The following is a 19,250-nucleotide window of genomic DNA, read 5'->3' on the forward strand; positions in this document are numbered from 1 at the left end:
GCACGGTAGCCTAGCAGCTAAAGTCCTCACCTTGTACGCACCAAGATCCCATATGGAAACTTGTTCTAATCCCGGCTGCCCAGCTTCCCATTCAGTTCTCTGCCTGTGGCCTGGGAAAGAAGTTGAGGAGGCCCAAAGCCTTGGGGCCCTGCACTGCGTAGGTGATCCAGAGGAGGCTCTGGGTCCTGGCTTCGGATTGATGCAGCTCAGGCTGTTGCGGCCACTTGGGGAGTGAATCAATGGATGGAAGGTCTTCCTCTCTGTATATCTGACTTTACAATAAAAATATATAAATCTTTTTAAAAAAATTGTAAGAGTACAGGAGCAAGTGGACCGGTGCCACCTGCCTGCTATGGTCCATAGGCTGGTGTGAGTGCTAATGAAGGCTTTGATGTAGGCACAGCTGCAGCCTCAGGCCTTCCTGGACCAGGCTGCTGTACCCACCAGCATATGTCAGAGCCAGGGCTGGAGGGGTTGGGTTTGGGCCAGGCTAGGGACCTGAGGAGCCGGTACTCCAGGGCCCCCTGGTCCAGGCTGCACCACCCACTGTTGGAAAGATCCACTAATGACTTCCTTCCTTTTATGATGGCATCAGAAACATCAGGATTTCGGATTTTAGGGAACAGAACTTGTGGCTATGTGATCTGGCCTTGGCATACAGGTTGCATAATTAGACCATGAATATTGCCGACTCCCAAGAAATAAAGCCAACAACATCTCAGAGTAATGATGACGTTCTGAAGGACTTTGCTATTGGTCCTGAATGCCAGTTCTCCATAACAGGGATCACTAGATGAGACAGAGCCTAGTGAAGACGGCTCAGTGGCTAAATCCTCGCCTTGCATGTGCCAGCATCCCAGATGGGCCAGATTATGTCCGGGCTGCCCCACTTCCCACCCAGCTCCTTGCTTGTGGCCTGGGAAAGCAGTATAGGTTGGCCCAAAGACTTGTACCCAAGTGGGAGATCTGGCAGAAGCTCCTGGATCCTGGCTTCAGACTGGCTAAGTTCAGGCCACTGCAGCTGGTTGAGGGAGCGAACCAACAGACAGAAGATCTTCAGCAACTGCAACACTGATTCCCACATACAATCCTCGCACTTGCAGGTAGAGGGTTAGCCTGTTGAACCACAATGCCAGTCCCCTCGGCTGAACTTTTTTTTTTAATTAAAAAAATAACTAATTAAATTGAAAGGAAGAGTTGGGGGGGGGGGATCTTCTGTCTGCTGGTTCATTCCCCAAAGAGATGCAGTGGCCAGAACTGAGCCTGTTAGAAGCCAGGAGCCAAAGCCATCCTCCACTGCATTCCCAGGCTATAAGCAAGGGGCTGGATTGGAAGTGGAGCAGCCTGTACTCAAACTGGTGCCCACACATGGAATACCAGCACCACAGGTTATGAATGTACAAGCTATGCCACAGTGCTGGCTTGTGGAATGTTTTAAAGAAAATTCTTTGAGAGACAGTGTGACAGAAAAAAAGGGAGTGAGAAGGGTGGGGAGAGAGAGATCTCCAATTTGCTAGTTCATTCCCCAAATGACCCTAACAGGTGTGTCTGTGCCAGCTGAAGAAGCCAGGAGCTTCTTCCAGGTCTTCCAGACAGATGGTAGGTCCTGGGGCACTTGGGCCACCCTCTGCATCTCTCCCGGTGCACTACCAGGAGCTGGGTCCCAAGTGGAGCTCCCAGGACTGCACCGGTGTCCCACGCCGTGGCTTAACCCTGGAAATCTTGGCAAGTTACTCTTGCTCCTAAATTTGACTTCTTAGCTTACAACTCTAGATCTCTAGGTTACCTGGGACACACAAGTGGGTTTCACTTCCTTGGCCTGTGGGGCAAGCAAAGATTACTCTAGAAACAGCTTCAGAGAGAGTCTTCCCGTCAGGGGACGGGTGGACATCCACTCAAGAGACAGAGCCGACTGGGCTCGGAGGTCAGGGGCGAGGCAGTGGGAAGGTAGGTGTTCCACAAGCAACTAGATCTGGGGTTACGATGCTGGGGGCGGTGGGGAGACCTTACTGAAGCCTTCGTCGGCCGCCCAGGGTACCTGGGAAATGGCGGAAGCCTCGGGAGGACCCGGTCCTCGGCCAACCGGTCAGAATGGGGAGCTCGGTCGCCGCATGTCTCCAGCAGAGGACGCACGGGCGAGGAGGTGCGAGAGTCCCGCCAGTTGCCGCTCCAGCCAGAGCTTGGTCATAGAGACGCTCCGCTTCCGGCCCCGCCGAGGGGGAAGGAGCCGGAAGTCCGGCGGGCTCCGGGCGTCGAGATGGAGGAGAGTGATTATGAGTCCGTGCTATGTGTGAAACCGGAGGTGCACGTCTATCGCATCCCGCCGCGGGCCACCAATCGTGGCTACAGGTACCCTCCGCCGCCGGACCTGCCCCCGTCCCCGGCAGCCCCGACACTCCCACCGAGGCAGCCGAGGACGGCCCTGATCAACGTGGGTGCCAGGGCGAGGAACAGCTGCGGCTTCTTCCAGGTCGAGGCTGGGGTGGGAGTCTGGGGACCCAGGGTGTCGGCTATCTCGGGGGACATACGAACTCTGGGCTGCGGGGAAGGTGTTAAGGTCGTGTTGGACGTTTGGGGAGCCCCCTTCTCCCCTACCACTCGTGGACGGTCAAGCACCCTGAACTTGGCAGTGGTGGGTGGGGGTGTCACAGAGCTTTGTCTTGCAGTGCCCGAAGCGGGAAGTGGGTTGGGAGCTTGGCTCGAAGCAGGGGCCTCCTCTCCGGCTTCAGCAGGTGGAGCAGCACTCCACCCCTCCACACGGCAGGCTTCCGCCAAGACAGGCTTGCAGGTGGCTCTCGGGGTGTCCCGGGAAAGAAACTGGGGTCTTCAGCGTGTGTGTATGTTCCCCGCTACGTGCGTTTCCTAGCACACACCTCAGGCCCTTGGACGCCACCAGGGGTGATGGGTTGAGGGGCGTGGCTCTTGGCGGAGGGGCGGGGGTTCAGGGTCCGCCCTGCCCCGCGAGAGCGTCCACCTGCCCCTTCTCCCCTCCCTTTCCCTGTTGTGTTGATCTGCGCTCATACACGACTAACTGCTGAACGGATATTTCATTCCACATAGTCACTGTTTCCATGACTTAAAATAGTACAGGAACAAATAGCAAAAGCACCTTTGCTTTCTGTGGTCCAGCTGGAGTTGGACCACACAAACCAGGAGTGGTCACCTCCCCACCCCTGTTGTGTCTGGCATGGAGTGAATGTTGGAGCCGGCTGGAGTGGCATGGTGGCATGGAGGCAACCATGGCCCCTGCACTTGTGCCTCGGAGTACCCCGTAGCCTGAAGCTAAGGCCTGCAGCCCACTAGGAGGAACTGAAAGTGGGGCTGCCGCCCTGTGAATTTGGAGTCAGCATGGGTGTGGCCCTCACAGCTGGCATGTGTGTAGGCACTTCCAGGAAGAGCCTGCTGGCAACACCCACACTTATCAGTACCCAGGGATTCCCGAACTGCTGCTGAGAACTGCAGAGGAGGAGCCACAGAGATGTCGCTTCCGCAGGCCCAGAGAGATGAATTCACTCTGTCGTCACACGTCTGGCCGCTGTCCTCCCCTCGCCCCTCAGCTGCTTCCCTTTCCCTTGGAGAAGGTCAGCCCAACCCAAGGGCCAGAGAGACCCCACAGTGCTTCCTCCACAACAGGAAGGCCGTCCTGTGTGGATGAGGTCGCCCTGGGCTAAGACAGGGACGTGCAAGGTGTGCCTCACTGGGTCTCTGTGTGACCCGCAAACGAAGGATGGATACTTTTACATTATCAAATGTCAGGAAGATTTTAAGGAAGAATATTTTATTGTGAAAATGGTACGCGTTGCAGACTTCCGCATCTGTGGTTCAGGAGGGGGTTGCCGTGGACAGATTTCCGAGTACCACACGTGGCCTGACCCTCGCCAAGCAGCAGCAGAGCTGCCTGCCTGTGACCACAGCTACATGGCCCATGTGGCTGGCAAAGCCAGCAGTGGCCGGTCTGGTCTCTCATAGAAGAAGGCTGCCTACCCCAGGCCCCAAGGAGCAGCCCCCCTGTCCCCAGCACAGCAGGAATAAGCAGGTGTGTCAGGCATGGGCTCAGGCGGTTTCTGTCCCTGTAGGGCCGCTGAGTGGCAGCTGGATCAGCCGTCATGGAGTGGCCGGCTGCGGATCACAGCCAAGGGGCAGGTGGCCTACATCAAGCTGGAGGACAGGACCTCAGGTAAAGGCTGGGGGGAGGGGCTGAGGCCAGGCCTCTGCCTCATGGAAGGGACAGCTCAGACCTGCACAGGTGGCCTGCAGGCTGGAGCCCTGGCTGGACTCCATTCTGCTGGATAGTGGTAGCGAGCACTGTCACCAGAACACTGGCCAAGGGCTGTTCACTGTGTCGCACGGGAGGTGTGTGGGTCAGACCCAGCAGGAGGCAGGACGCGGGGTGCTGGCCGCAGAGACGAGGGGTAAAGGTGCCCGGCTCCCTTGGTTGAGCACCGTTCGCAGCTTAGTGGTGACTCCCTGAAACTGGCCTTAGCCTTTGAATTAACTGGAACCTCTGCCACTCAGCTCTTTGTGTAGTAAGAGGACAGCTCAGCTGGGCTGCAAAGAGACAGCTGGCAGGTGCAGCTGCTGAGGAATCCTCTGGAAGGCCACCTGTCTGGAGTCATCCCAGCCTGAAGCCATATGAGTGGGGCTAGCCAGGCGTCTTATCACGTTTCTCTTTCCTGTTCTGTAGAGTTGCCCAGTGTGTAGAACAAAGCACAGATGGACAGGTGGGGCTGGCTGACCCTGTGCACGCCGTGGCCTCCGTTCAGTGCAGGCACAGATCCTCACAGGCTGTTGGGGACCCCGAAGGAGCAGATGCCTTTTCCGGTTGCTTTCTGGACTGCAAGGCAGCCCAGAGTGGGCTCTTGCCCTTCTGCTGTCGCTTGAATGTTGGTGACATAGGAGCCTGGAAAGGCAGTGACCATGGCTAGGCCGTTGAATGTTGGCCAGAGAGTTTCTGGGAGGCCCAGCCAGCATCCCAAGAGCGTGGCCATGGTCTTGGGAAACTGCAACCGTGATGTCGCAAATGCTGTTCAGGGCTGGGTCTCCCCTGAGGCCCACCCTAAGGTGCCCAGCTGAGGGTCATGCTCATGCTGCTGTTTCCAGGTGAGAGTGAGCGCACCCCAGCAGGCCAGAGAGCACAGCCTCGGTGCTGCTGGCATGTGGAGCGGGGCGCCCGAGGTGGGTCTTCTCGTGTTTCCTGCAAGGGGGAGGAACAAGACTGCTCCCCATAAGCACCTGAGGAAACTGCATGGGGCAGAGCACTCGACAGAAGCTGTAGGCTCTGGGGCTGTTGATGGTCATTCAGCTGGGCTTGATCCCAGCATGACCTCCAAGTCCCAGAACACAAAGTGTCAGGCTTTAGTCCTTAGAACAGCACGTGCCACGCCAGCGTGGTCGCTAAGTGACCAGAGCTCCATTGAGAGCCCCTCCTGCTGTGGCTCAGAGAGGACCCTGTAGACGGGCTTCTGGTTCTCCCTCCTTTCTCCAGGACTGCCAGCCCTTCCCCGAGTCCTGCCTCCAGTCCTAGGCCTTTCCTGAAGGCGTAACGCCCCAGTCCAGGGCTCAGAGCCTCACTTTAGGCGGGGAGTAGAAGTGTGTGAAGAAAGTGGGACAGGCAGGTAGCAGCTGCCAGGGTGGAGGGCTGGCATTGGTGGGAGGGACGCCAGAAGTCTGGCTCCTTTTGCTTGTGAAGTGATCTGGAGGTGGAATGTGAGCCCAGTGGACTGGATTTGACTTGGAAGCCATCTCTGATGTCAGCCTTCCTCAGTAGTACAGGCAGTTGATGTGGGGTTGGGTCATCGCTTGGGCAGCCTCATCCCACAGCAATTGCTGGTTGGGGCTCAGTTTCCTACTGATGCTGGCCTTGCGAGGCAGCAGGTGACAACAGCCCGAGGACTCCGGGTGCTGCTGTCCGGTAGACGGAAGCCCCTGGCTCTGTCCTGGTCCATCTCTGGCTGTTGTAGGCGTTTGCAAAGTGAACCAGTGGATGAATGGTTTCTCCATTTCTTATCTGTCTCGCTCTCCCATTCAGTGAAAAAACAGAAATAAGTCATCAGAAATAAGTCTTTCCATGCATATATTTCTGTGTCTTCCTTTCAATGATAACAGATTTAGTTTGCATCTGTCTGCTGTGGCGTTTTGTAGGTGCCTGGGGGGATCCAGGCCTGGCTGTGCAGTGGGAGCAGCAGATGGGTGGGCGGGGCTCAGGACTCTGCTGCCTGTGCTTGCAGGGGAGCTCTTTGCTCAGGCACCCGTGGACCAGTTTCCAGGCACCGCCGTGGAGAGTGTGACGGATTCCAGCAGGTACTTCGTGGTCCGCATTGAAGATGGCAATGGTATGTGTGGGGTGGGTGTTGCCCTTCGAGGGTTCTCGGCTAGGACAACGGGGTTGACTGTGGCTCTTCCCCAGGGCGACGGGCATTTATTGGAATTGGCTTTGGGGACCGAGGTGATGCCTTTGACTTCAACGTGGCGTTGCAGGACCATTTCAAGTGAGTGGTTTTGGGGGTGTGTGCTGCTTCCTTCCTCTGCCCAGCAGAACCACATTCTGGGCGAGGAGTCCTGAGAGTTGTGTGTGGTTTGTCTGCTGGCTGCCCCCGCTCTGCCATGAAGGCTGCATCCGCCCCACCCCCAGGTTCTGGCCCTGCCTTCAGGATGTAACATCGCCTCCCTTACCAGGCCCCTGTGTAGGCTCCTGGGGTGTGGACTGAAGGGGTAGAAGGGTGCACCTCTGCCGTTCGTGCGTGGCCCTCCAGTTGTTTTTTGGTATTCTAGTCCTGGTGGCTGCTGGGTGGCACTGCTTGAGGGTCGGGAGGACAACTTTGAACTGCTCCTGTTCCAGGCCTCGTTCTTCTTTGTACGTCATGAGCATTGGAGTATATGTGGGGACCATGTTTTTCTGCTTACTTCAGTTGCGAGCCTGAGTATTGCTGGGGTGTAAAGGGCCTGGCCCTCATATTTCCTGGAGGCCTGGGTCGCCCCCTCTACCTATGTGGTCTCACCCAAATCCCAGAGCAGCTGTTAGGACTGGTGGAATCTTCCATCTTTTGTGCTGGTGAGGAAACAGATCTGAGTGTGAGGCTGTAGGGGTGGGAGCTGAGACCTGACGTCCAGCCTGCCTCTCCTCCTTCAGGCACTCTGCCCATGGCCTTGGCACCAGCCCCTCCTGTACCGTCTGTGGGCAGCATGAGAGGACAGCTGCCCACAGGGCTGGGCTCACTCACCCCTTCTCTTCTCTTCTCTCCCTAGGTGGGTGAAACAACAGTGTGAATTTGCGAAACAGGCCCAGGACCCAGACCAAGGTCCCAAGTTGGACCTGGGCTTCAAGGAGGGTCAGACCATCAAGCTCAGCATTGCTGTGAGTCCCTCCCGCCCTTGGATCTGGCAGCCTTGGTCACATGACTCATGTGGCCGTCTGCCCAGAGGCTGTCACTCTACACGCAGTGGCACTGCAGATGCACAACAGGTGCCTGTGCTGGGTTCACACCAGGGCTGCACAGGATGCCCCTGCTCAAGGAACTCACAGCTAAGCAGGTGGATATGATCACAGCCTGGCCCCAGAGCTGCTTTCCCATGTGCGAAGGACACAGTCTGTACTTGGGATGGCCAAGGAAGCCTTCCAAGAAGAAGCAGCCTGTTAATGTGGGAAATGAGACCAAGTGGTGGTTGGGCAGAGGAAATAGTGGGGAAGGCTGCTGAGTTCAGAAGGAGCTTCAGCCCCATGCAGCCAGAGCTGGTGTTTCTCAGCTGTCAGAGAGAGTGAGCAGGGGTCAGAGTGTGCCTCTGCATCTGGGCCCGATGCCTTGAGCACGAGGGGCTGGGAGGGCTCTAGGTGGCAGGCATCGAGGTGGGCCTGGGCAGCATGGCAGCTTCTTCCCGTGCTGTCGTCCTGGCTCCACGGGTCTTCATTCTGCGCTGTTCTGCATCTGGCATTTCCATTGCATTGCAGAGTGGGCACAGGCCGACTGGGCTTGGTCACCAGGGCTGAACTGGGTCTGGCTGCAGGGCTAGACTGGGGAGATGGAGTTCAAGGCAGGGTGTGTGGGAACCAGGGACTGAGTGCACCGGTTGTTTTTGAAGAGATTTTGTAACTCGAAAATAATGCTTTTCTTCTTTACTTCCCATCTCTTTCTCCTCTTCTCTGCTTCCTGCTGGTGGTGACTTGGGACCCTTGAAGGTGGCCGCCTGGCCCTTGGGAGAAAGCACAGGTCCAGTCCAGTGGCCTGGTTGGGATGTGACTCTTTCTGTTGCTTGGCGGAAACTAACACTTACTGCGCGGCAGCTGTGGGCCAGGTGTGTGTCCAGATGATTCTCACGGACGTGTGCGTGCCCCCTCAAACCGGAGCTTCGAGAAGTTGGGGCACTGGCGAGGGCACAGGAGTTGTTCCGTGACAGGTCTCGGGAGGCCAGGATTGAACCTCATGCTGAAGCTGCTGCTTTCCTCCCAGGTGGCATTGCGTGCCCCGTGCCCCCCGTCTCCCCCGTGCCACTTGCTGGTCCTGCCCTGGTGCTTGGTTTTGTTTTGTGTTAACATTTTGTGGAAGTACAGTCATCATATTTAACAATGCGGAAATCGGAAGCGCAGAATTCAGTGTACCTCAGAAAACTGAACTTGGCATCCTTGAAACTCACACCCACGTCCAGCCGTGGAAGCGTGTCTCCGCTCTGGTGGCCCCTTCCCGTTGCCGCCCAGTGACTGGCAACCCCAAGTAGCTACCACCCACAGGCTTTGGGGGCCCCACACTTTGTGCTTATTAACTTTGATGAATGGAGTCATGCACCTTTTTGTCTCTCACCCAGTGCTGTGGGCCACCCACCTGGTCACTTGGCACTCTTGCTAGAGTGTGTGCCTCTATGAGAAATGCCTTTAGCTTGCTTTGCTCTTTCAGTGATGGCGGGCACTAGGGTGGTTTCCAGTGCGGGGCTGTTGCACTCTGGTGGAGTTGGAGTTCATGTCTTGGGGTGCACGCACGTGTGCGTTGCTTTTGGTCTGTGTCTAGCATGGAGCTGTGAGGTCCCAAGTCCTTTTGTGACGTTTTATAGAATCTTTAAAGGACTTTGCTCCGAGCAGCAGCCGAGCCTTCTGGTTGCTCCGTATCTTGTCGGTGCTTTGCCATTCTGAGGGTATCTGATGGTGACTTGTTGGAGTGTTGCTCTGTATTTCCCTGAGGATAAGTTGATTCGGGGGTATCATTTGTGGTGGATGGTACCAGGTGGCCCACATTTGGGTGTCACAGGGACAGGGCTGCCCTCGCCATTCCTGTGGGACTCTGGCTGAGCTGACTCATGGGTGCCTGTCTCTCCTTTCTACAGAGCATGAAGAAGAAGGAGTCGGCGCCTGGAACTCCCCGGGCCCGTCCCGCTAGCGTGGGAGGCCTGAGCCTGCTGCCCCCCCCACCAGGAGGCAGGACCTCGGTCCTCCTCCCTCCCCCCGGGGAGCAGGTGTCTGGGGGCGGATCCCTTGGTCAGCCAGCCGTTGCTCCTGGATCAGGTCAGTGTGCGGGGTGACCGCAGAATCATCCTCTTGGCAGCTGGGTAGAGATGGGTCACTTCTATCCAGCATGGAGACCAGGTGGGTGGGGCGCACACTCACGGCCTGCCTGATGTAAGATGGCTTCCTTTGCAGAAGCCTTAACCTTGAGCAGAGTTTGAAGGAATAAGCTGGGGGTGGCAGGTGCTGGCATCTCAGACACCAGAGCGCTAACCAGGCTCGGACTCTGGCACTTGCTGGGGCGTGTTCGGGGCTGCCACGGGAGATGCAAGCAGTGGTAGGAGGTGACTGGAGATGTGGCTACAGGCCGAGCTCAGTGAGGTGGTCAGCTGTGGGAGGCGGGAGACCATCTGTGGGCTGTGCTAATGGACTCTGTGGGGACCTTGGGTCCCAAGACACCTTGTCTCGTGCTCTTGACATTGACTCCTTAGCCTGGGTAGTTCTCCATGCAGCTCTCACCAGGTCCAGGTTGTTGGTGGCAGCACCCAGGCCAGAAGCCTTTCTGCTCTTCCACATCTGAGTCCCCGACATTGTCTTCAAACCTTAGTCCTGTGGGGATGCCCCAGCTGGGCCGGGGTGGAAGCAGCCATCAGACACCCCTCTGCCGGGCAGGGGTAGCATCCATGTGAGGCAGGTCCGGGCTCAGGTGGGAGAGACAGATGTAGGAGTCACCCTCCCAGAGTCTCTCCCCCACCATGAGGCTCTCTGCCTCAAGGGCTCTCCTGAGAAGATGCTGGGAACCTGGCAGGACACTGGGGACAGGCTGTCCAGAAGGTCTTCCTCTGCCTGACTGATGACAGAGTCCCATGATTTGGGCACTAAGGTGACCAAAAGAAACCTTTCCGACTGCCGCGTCTCCAACTCTGACCTCTTGTTTGCTCTTCTCCCTATCCGTTGGACTTGGGGACATCAGTAGGAGGTGCCAATGTATCCTGGCCACAGCCCAAGCCTGCCGCTGCCACCACTGCTGACATCTGGGGCGACTTCACTGCATCCACAGGGTGAGGAGGGCCACGCTTTTTGCCAGGGCCATGTCTTTGAGCTCTGAGGTTGCTCCTTGTGCTGTCCCTGGTCCTGGGATGGATGCTCGCAGGGCTGCCGGAGGCAGCTGGGGGTGACCCTGTTCTCTCCAGGAAGACTGTTTGCTGCAGTCTGTTGCTAGGCAACCAGGGCTTCCTTCTGCAAATCTCACTTAGTGCTTTGGCTTCTCCCCAGTGCTCCTCCATCTCCAGTTCCTCCAGCATGCTAGGCTGAGGGTCGAGATCCCCCTCCTTGTAGGACCTCTGAGGCCAAGTGTTGCCTTCTCTGACTCCCTAAGATGCTGCAGTGGCTGGAGCCATCCCAAAGCCAGGGGCCTTGTCTGGGTCTCCCACACATGGGGGTCCAAGGCCTTACGTCATCCTCCACTGCTTTCCCAGACTACAAGCAGGGGTGCTGGATCAGAGGAGGAGCAACCAGGATATGACCCAGTGCCCATGGGGTGCCAGCAACTCATTACCACTCAACCCCACCCTAGTGCCAATACCACTCATCCAATTGAGCCATTACCCCAAACCCAGCCCTTTTTGTGTATGTTTTTTTTTTTTTTAAGATTTATTTTATTTTTATTGGAAAGGCGGATATACAGAGAGGAGAGACAGAGAGGAAGATCTTCCGTCCGATGATTCACTCCCCAAGTGAGCGCAATGGCCGATGCTATGCTGATCCGAAGCCAGGAGACTCTTCCGGGTCTCCCACGCGGGTGCAGGGTCCCAAAGCCTTGGGCCGTCCTCGACTGCTTTCCCAGGCCACAGGCAGGGAGCTGGATGGGAAGCGGGGCCGCTGGGATTAGAACCAGCGCCCATATGGGATCCCAAGCGTGCAAGACGAGGACCTTAACCACTTGCGCCATCGCGCCGGGCCCTCTTTTTTTTTTTTTTTAATAGTTACTTATTTTTACTGGAAAGTCAGATTTACAGAGAGGAGGAGGAGATGGGAAGATCTTCCATCCGCAGGTTCACTCCTCAAGTAGCTGCAATGACCGGTGGTGAGCTAATCCAAAGCCAGAAGTCCAGAGCCTCTTCCACGTCTCCCATGCAGGTGCAGGGTCCTAAGGCTTTGAGCCGTCCTTGACTGCTTTCCCAGGCCACAAGCAGGGAGTTGGAAAGGCGGTGGAGCTGCTGGGATACGAACCGGCACTCAGATGGGGTCCCTGTGCATGCCAGGCAAGGATTTTAGCCACTAGGCTAATGAGCTGGGCCCGTGGGTCATGGGTTCTTGTCCCTATTGCTCCACTAACTATCCAGCTCTCTGCTTGTGGCCTAGGAAAAACAGTGGAAGATACCTGAAGGGCTTGGGCACCTGTCGTCCCTATGCGAAACCTAGAAGCTCCTGACTTCTGGCTTCAGCCCAGCCCTGGCTATTGTAGCCAGGAGAGAGAACTAGTGAATAAACATGCACTCTGACTTTCAAATAAATAAATCTTTAAGACACATATGCATCACCCTGATGTGAGATGCTGGCATTGCAGGCTGTGTACCAGCACCTCCCCCACCTGCTCTGAATGAGCGTGACTGTGTACCAGTCAGTCTTTTTTTTTTTTTTTTAATTAATTACATTGCACTGTGTGACACAGTTCCATAGGTATTGGGATTCCCCCCACCCATTCCCAAGCCCTCCCCCCATGGTGGATTCCTCCACCTTGCTGCATTGCCACCGTTCAAGTTCAGTTGAGATTCTTCCATTGCAAGCATCTACCAAGCATAGAGACCAGTAACTTATTGTCCAGATAAGTTCAGTATCTTCTTAGGGAGACCATCTCTGGTCTGAAGGTAAAGCTGGCACAGTATCATCCCGATCAATCAAAAGCCCCAACATAACATCAGCAACAAATTATAACGTTATGGAATTAGTGAACATATTGAGTAACCAGTATGTTAAAAAAAAATGCAAGTTGTTAATCACCTGTGACTTCCTCATTTGACATTTTGATTTTAGTTTATATACAATCAGGTGTATACACCCCAAAATGGCTATAGATTCTTAAATTAAGGCAAATGTGGTATCTAACCTTTTGGGATTGGCTCATTTCCCTTAGCATTATGGTTCAGTCAGTCTTTATTTACAGAAACACAGGCATGATGCGAAAACTTACAATTAAGTTTATATTAACTACATGAAGCAGGGCCAGAGTTGGTCCCTGGACTGTGGTTTGTTGCCTGCTGCCGGGAACAGTTAAAGTTTGACCTAATGTGCCTGGGTGGGGAAAACAAGCTTTCATCTTTGTATTTCCCACATTTAACACCTGTCACCCTACCCCCACCCTTGTCTCCAATCCCTCCCTTTCTCCCCTGAACAGGTCGACTTCGAGCCAGCTTCAGCCAGGAACAGGCTGGGTCCAGTTCTGAACCAAGCATGGTGCTTCGGCTCCTCTGAGCTCTGGGAAGGAGCTACGTCATCAGGGCCCCAAGAAGGAGGAGGAAAGTGTCCCTGCCAGCCTGTCAGGGGCACTGCTGTTTGTTTCCCCAGCCTGGCACTTGGGACCGTGTGCATGTGGCGGGAGTACCAGCACCTGTCACCTGGATGGGAGTTGAGCACACATCCAGGACACTGGAGATGCGCCAGGATCCCTGTCCCTGTCTGTCCTCTTGCTTGAGAAACTGGAGACCGTGGCCTTTTCCATCCCACTGACCCCTATTAAACCCAAACCCCCAAAGCAGGCATGGGCTGCGTGGACTTGACCACCTTCCTGGGGCTTGCAGCTGTCACCCCCTGGCTGTTGGTCAGGGGTTTGTCCTCCAGGCTGAGCCCCTTCAGTGGGGCCTTCTGGACCGAGGATCCTTCTGCTCTCCAGTGGGCTGTGTGGGTCGCAGCTGGAATAGGCCCCGGCAGTGCTGGAAGGATTAAGCAGCTTTGTAATATTTTCAGTATTTTACCTTCCTAATGTAATGTGCTGATTGGCATTCCTTGCTGTATGGAAGGGGGGACCACTCCTACCCTGTGCTGGCCCGAGCTTCTGGCAGTGGTGTTGGGCTCTTCCCCACCCCCACCCCCCAACTCTGCGTCTGCCAGGGCAGGTGGCAGTGCTGAGTCCAGGCTGCCCTGGAAACCAGATGGACCAGTGAGGGGATGAGGGGATGGAAGGGGAGGCCATTGTCATGGAGTGGGGGGGGGGGTTGCACACGTTGCTGCGGTGCGCTCAACAGCAAGATCTCCCAGCTCAGTCTTTCCCTCAGGTGGTTTCTCAGTGTCTCACCTGCAGGCAGCCTCCTAACCTCTCCTCCCCTAGGGGCTGTGAATAACACCGGAGATTACACCTGACCCGCAGGTCCTGGCTAGCCTGGGCTGCTGCTGTAGAAGGTAGTGGCTTCGCTGAGCGCCCTCCGTAGTCCCACTCCATGCACTTACCTCTGTGAAAGGCTCAAGACTGTGAACTGAAAGCATTGGCCTTTTTGTGGGGCTAAATTTTTAAGACTAAAAAATAAATATTTTGCCTTGACACTGTGTAGGTGGTGAATGGGCTGCAAGCCTTCCAAGGACTGTGGTGTGCTGGTTAAGCTGTCACCTGGTGCTCACCTGCACCCCTTCAGATCCAGCTCTCTGCTGGTGTGCCTGGGAAGGCAGCAGAGAATGGCCACACGGGAGGCCCAGGTGGAGTTCCTGGCTCTGGCCTTGGCCTGGATCAGAACTGGCTGTTATGGCAGCTGGGTGAGCAAACCAGTGAGTGAAAAAAAGACACCACCTAGAATGCTGCAGCTGAACTCCACACCCCTCCCACCACAACTGTGTATCCAGATTTCTGTCAGAATGGCCCCATTACCTTAAGGCTGTGGCAGCTTCTCTCAGACTCCTGCACTGTTGGCATGAAGTTGAAAGGCCGCTTGGGTCCCTTTCAGAGTGGCTGTTTGGGGGTGAACTAACAGATCTGTTTCTTCTTTCTGTAACTCCAAAGGTTCCAGGACCCAGTGTGGTGGCCTAGTGGCTAAGGTCCTCACCTTGAAAGCGTCAGGGTCCCATATGAGCACCAGTTCTAATCCCAGCAGCCCTGCTTCCCATCCAGCTCCCTGCTTGTGGCCTGGGAAAGCAGTCGAGGATGGCCCAAGGCCTTTGGACCCTGCACACGTGTGGGAGGCCTGGAGGAAGTTCCTGGCTCCTGGGTTCAGATCAGCGCAGCTCTGGCTGTTGTGGTCACTTGGGAGTGAATCATTGGACGGAAGATCTTCCTCTCTGTCTTTCCTTTCTGTATATCTGACTTTCCAATATAAACAAATAAATCTTTTTTTTTTTTAAAGATTTATTTTTATTACTTTTATTGGAAAGGCGGATATACAGAGAGGAGAGACAGAGAGGAAGATCTTCCGTCCGATGATTCACTCCCTAAGTGAGCGCAATGGCCGATCCTATGCCGGTCCAAAGCCAGGAGCCTCTTCCGGGTCTCCCATGTGGGTGCAGGGTCCCAAAGCTTTGGGCCGTCCTGGACTGCTTTCCCAGGCCACAGGCAGGGAGCTGGAAGCGGGGCTGCCGGGACCAGAACCGGCGCCCATATGGGATCCCAGGCGTGCAAGGCGAGGACCTTTAACCACTTGCGCCATCGCGCCGGGCCCTAAATAAATAAATCTTTAAAAAACAAAAAGGTCCATAACGTTTAAAATGTGCTCATAGTGGTCCATTGTATGAATAATATGTTGACTTATTAACTCAGTTTCCTGTGGCTGGACTTTAAGTTTGTTGTTGAAGTCAGACATTCTAGAAAGATTTTCATGTTGGTCTTCAGAGAGCCAACAAATCCATTTATCCAGAACACCCGTCTGCTAAGCCTCCTGGTTAATGTGGTTTTGCCGACAGTGGGCAGAGTCCAAGCCCAGCTGCCGGGCTCAGCAGACACTTGGCATCAGCAAGCTGGCACAGGTAACTCCAGGTACCTGCTTTCCTCCATCCTAAAGACTGAACCCTCAGCGAGCAGGTGAGCACCTGGCACTGCTTGCCCGTGGTAGTGGGAACCAGTGGGCTGTACAGGATGGGGTACCCTTTGTGCAGCAGTGTGAGGGAATCCAATGAGCAGAGCCAAGGCTGAGTGGAGTGGGATTGGCCTGGGGGCAGCACAGTAGGGGAGCCAGCCTCAGCAGAGGGACTTCTGAAGCCGAGGGACTTCTGAAGAGAGCAGGTGTCAGTACTCACTGCCCTGCAACAAGGAGGTGTGTGTCCCCCAAAATCTTAGGCAGCACGATGGGATAGAATGGTCTGGGAAGAGAGGTGCTCAACTTCCTGCTGTGTGTCCTTGGGCAAATGTGCTCTGCACCTCAACCTCCCTTGCTGTAAAACTGGGAGCATTCTGGAACCTTCTTTACAGCTTGGATCCTTTACAGAAATGTTTAGAGGAGACTGTGATCACCAGAAGCTCTAAGTGGAGGCAGCCCAGTGTGCAAAGGTTTGCAGCTAGCATAGGGGTGTCCTGGGAGATGCAGGCACCTGTCACCCAGGGAGACCGGGCTGAGAGGAACAAGCAAGGTCCTGTGGGGAAGGGCAGGGTAGGCTGGGCTGGCGGTGCTGGGAGGGGGACTGGGAAGTATGCCATGTGGTCAGGTAGGACCAAACAGGCCTGCTGAGCCTGTGGGATGACCAGTAGGGCTGGGGACCCCAGACAGGATGACACAGACCCTTGCCATGCTGGGGCCTGCTGCATTCCAGCAGCCAGCCCAGGCACACCTCAGGACAACTGCCCTTCCCCCAACCTCCACCACTGCACTCCAGGGTGGCCTCAACCTTGACCTGGACCTCAGCCCCCTCTGCAGGTGTTAGAGCTTGATGGGTCCATAACCGCCCACCAGTGCCAGACCAGTGGACTGCCCCTTGTCCCCATTCCTTCCCCCAGCAGGGAAACAGACCTAGGCTAGACACAGCTGCAGGCTTTTCCAAATACAAAGCCATGGAGGTAAACAGACTTGTAAACAAGCACCCCCACCTAGGCCACAGCCCAGGCGATTCCAGCTGGCTTGCCTGTCCCTTTGAAAATGATCTGACCCAGCTTCCACGACGGTGGCAGGTCAGGCCGCTGAAGGGACGGGACACTGCCTTGGCACTGGGGAACACACCGGGGACTGTGGGAGGGGGTGGCGCACAAAGGGGTACCCCCACGCTACAGGTGAGCAAACGGACCAGGGCCTTCTCGCTCACGGTTCAAGGGGGAGGGAGGGAGGGAGCCTCCGGATGGGGCTCCAGCCGGGGACGAGCGGGAACGGCTCCGTCAGCGTGCCTGCTGAGGTCAGGACGGCCGGGACCACCTGCGCCGGCGAGGCCTAGGACGCCGCGCTTCGCCCCACGCTTGCGGGCGCGTGCAGGGTGGAAAGGGCCCAGGCGAACGCAGGGGAGTCTCGGGCCCACGCACGCGCGCCAAACGCGGGCCCTGCCCCCGCCCCGCGCCGGGAGCGCGCGCGGCCCGGGCCCGCCCCTCCGCGTCGGGAGCGCGCTCGGCGGCGGTGGCGGCGGCGGCGCGCGCAGGTAGGAGGCCGGCCGAGCGCGCGCGTGCGCTGGGAGCGGGAGCGGGGGCGGGGCGCGCGTGGCCGCGGAGCGGGGGTGGCGGTCTCGCGTCAGGGGGCGGGCTGAGGCCGCCGTCACGGTCCTGGGGACGGCTGGGGACGTCCCGGGCGCCCTCGCCGCCTGTGGTCACCGGCCAGCCCCGCGGACGTCCCTGCCCAGATTTGCGCGCGCTGGATCGGGGGCGGGGGCAGCGTGCCGCGAGGTGTGCCCCCGCACCCCTCGGGCCGGTCCCCTGGGCTCCTGGCCCCACCCGGCCAGGCTGCCGCGGGAGAGGCCCTTCCCGCCGGGACCAACTCTCCACACACATCGCTTCCGGCGGCCTCCGCTGAACCAGGCCCCGTCTTCGCCTTTCCTAGTGTGGGATGCTGTCTCCATTGTGCGGATGAGGACACTGAGGCCCCGGGCGGGTCAGGATGGCGAGGCCATAGCAGCTGTGCAGGAATTCGGCCCCACTCCCACCCCGTTGCCTTTTCTCATCGTGGGGTCCTAGAACCCTGGACCAGTGGGCGGCTCTCCAGTGCTGGTTTTGAGCGAATTCTTTAGTGATTCCTTAGTAATTGTTGTGCGTAACCAAGGACGAGGACCATGCCCTAGGCGATGACCACTGGGGACCTCCAATCCGGGGACTTCAATGCCAGGCATTGCAGGAAGAGCTGTCCGCTGCCATCTGTCCATTTCCCGTTGAGATTTCCTGTTCCAAACACTGTTAAGTCCCAGATGATGTTTAATAAGTAAATCCTGGGGCCAAGGCCAGGTGACTCCATCAGGAGTTGAGCTTTTCCCACCTGCCCCTGCCCTTCCCCTTGGAGAACAGCCCTGCTCCCTCACCACCAAGGAGCCTGTTTGAGGCTTTCATCCTGAACCCCTGGGAGCTGACAGGGTGCTGGGTGGCACTGTCCAAAGCCAAGTGTGCCCCAAGGGACACCTGCTAATGACAAGGGGAATTGCTTTATTTCTTTCTTATTTTTCCCCCATTCTGTTTCTTACACTGTTGAATATCCCTTATCCTTACGCTTGGGACCAGGAGTATGGGGATGTTTGTAGATTTTGGAGTAGTCACAGAGGCATCATGAAATAACCTGAGTGCTGCCCAAGTCTAAGCCCAAATCCATTTTTGCTTCGCACACTCTTCATCTGCATACCTGAAGGCCGTCTGACGCAGCGTTTTGTGCGGTCGTGCAACTAACCATCATGCGCAAGTCAGGTGTGGAAGTTTCCACGGCTCAGAAAGCTTGCGTTTTGAAGCATTTTTGGTTGCAGGTTTGTTTGCTTAAAAGCTTTATTAATTGTCTACCAGTTATTCTTCCCAAAGATTGTGATTAACAGGGCCGAGCCAGGCCAAAGCCAGGAACTTTTAAAAGAGATACTTGACATTTAGTGTTTGAATCAAGTCGTCATCTTCTTTTCATTTATTTATTTTTTTAAGAAGTAGGCCATGCGGTCAGGTAGGACCAGAACAGGCCTGCTGAGCCTGTGGGATGACCAGTAGGGCTGGGGACCCCAGACAGGATGACACAGACCCTTGCCATGCTGGGGCCTGCTGCATTCCAGCAGCCAGGCCAGCCACACCTCAGGACAACTGCCCTTCCCCCAACCTCCACCACTGCACTCCAGGGTGGCCTCAACCTTGACCTGGACCTCAGCCCCCTCTGCAGGTGTTAGAGCCCACCAGTGCCAGACCAGTGGACTGCCCCTTGTCCCCATTCCTTCCCCCAGCAGGGAAACAGACCCAGGCTAGACACAGCTGCAGGCCTTTCCAAATACAAAGCCATGGAGGTAAACAGACTTGTAAACAAGCACCCCCACCTAGGCCACAGCCCAGGCGATTCCAGCCGGCTTGCCTGTCCCTTTGGAAATGACCTGACCCAGCTTCCTGCTGATGCACACCCTGGAGGCAGCAGGGGAGCGCGTAGGTCCTTACATCGTTGCCATCCACAAGGGAGACCCTTTTAAATTCCAGGCTCCTTGCTTTGGCTGGCCCAGGCCGGGCTGCGGCAGCACTGGGGAGTGAGCCAGAGGATGAGAGCTCTCTGTGTCTATGTCTATCTCCCTGACTTTCAAATAAGTTAAAATAAAAGATAATAATAAGTGAAACAAAAGCAACAGAGCTCTTGGGAGCTAAGCAGGCCTAGGTCTTGGCTGCAGTTCCAGGTCTTTGTGGGTGTGTTTGAACAGATGGTTGAATGTTGCTGGGGCTCAGTGGAATCCCTGCAAAGTGGGGAAGATGACTCCCAGCTCCTGGGGCTGT

The 19,250-nt window shown here is 56.3% G+C and overlaps 1 protein-coding gene across 2 annotated transcripts; it reads left to right on the forward strand.

The window, feature by feature from the left end:
• Nucleotides 1–2,211: 2,211 nt before the first annotated feature.
• NECAP2 (NECAP endocytosis associated 2) lies at nucleotides 2,212–13,966 on the forward strand. 2 transcript variants are annotated; one of them, XM_040987965.1, is made up of 8 exons: nucleotides 2,213–2,349; nucleotides 4,077–4,177; nucleotides 6,228–6,332; nucleotides 6,407–6,488; nucleotides 7,246–7,354; nucleotides 9,310–9,487; nucleotides 10,404–10,488; nucleotides 12,825–13,966. In XM_040987965.1, exons 1-8 carry the CDS (start codon nucleotides 2,258–2,260, stop codon nucleotides 12,871–12,873), a joined length of 801 nt encoding a protein of 266 aa, XP_040843899.1. In that variant the 5' UTR covers nucleotides 2,213–2,257; the 3' UTR covers nucleotides 12,874–13,966. The 2 variants fall into 2 exon arrangements, with proteins under 2 accessions (XP_040843900.1, XP_040843899.1); XM_040987966.1 differs by lacking the exon at nucleotides 10,404–10,488 and having other exon boundaries at nucleotides 2,212–2,349.
• The last annotated feature ends 5,284 nt before the right edge of the window (nucleotides 13,967–19,250 follow it).

The sequence above is a fragment of the Ochotona curzoniae genome, unplaced genomic scaffold (genome assembly GCF_017591425.1).
Source record: "Ochotona curzoniae isolate NIBS_2020 unplaced genomic scaffold, NIBS_Ocur_1.0 contig_4792, whole genome shotgun sequence".
Taxonomy (NCBI): Eukaryota; Metazoa; Chordata; class Mammalia; order Lagomorpha; family Ochotonidae; genus Ochotona; species Ochotona curzoniae.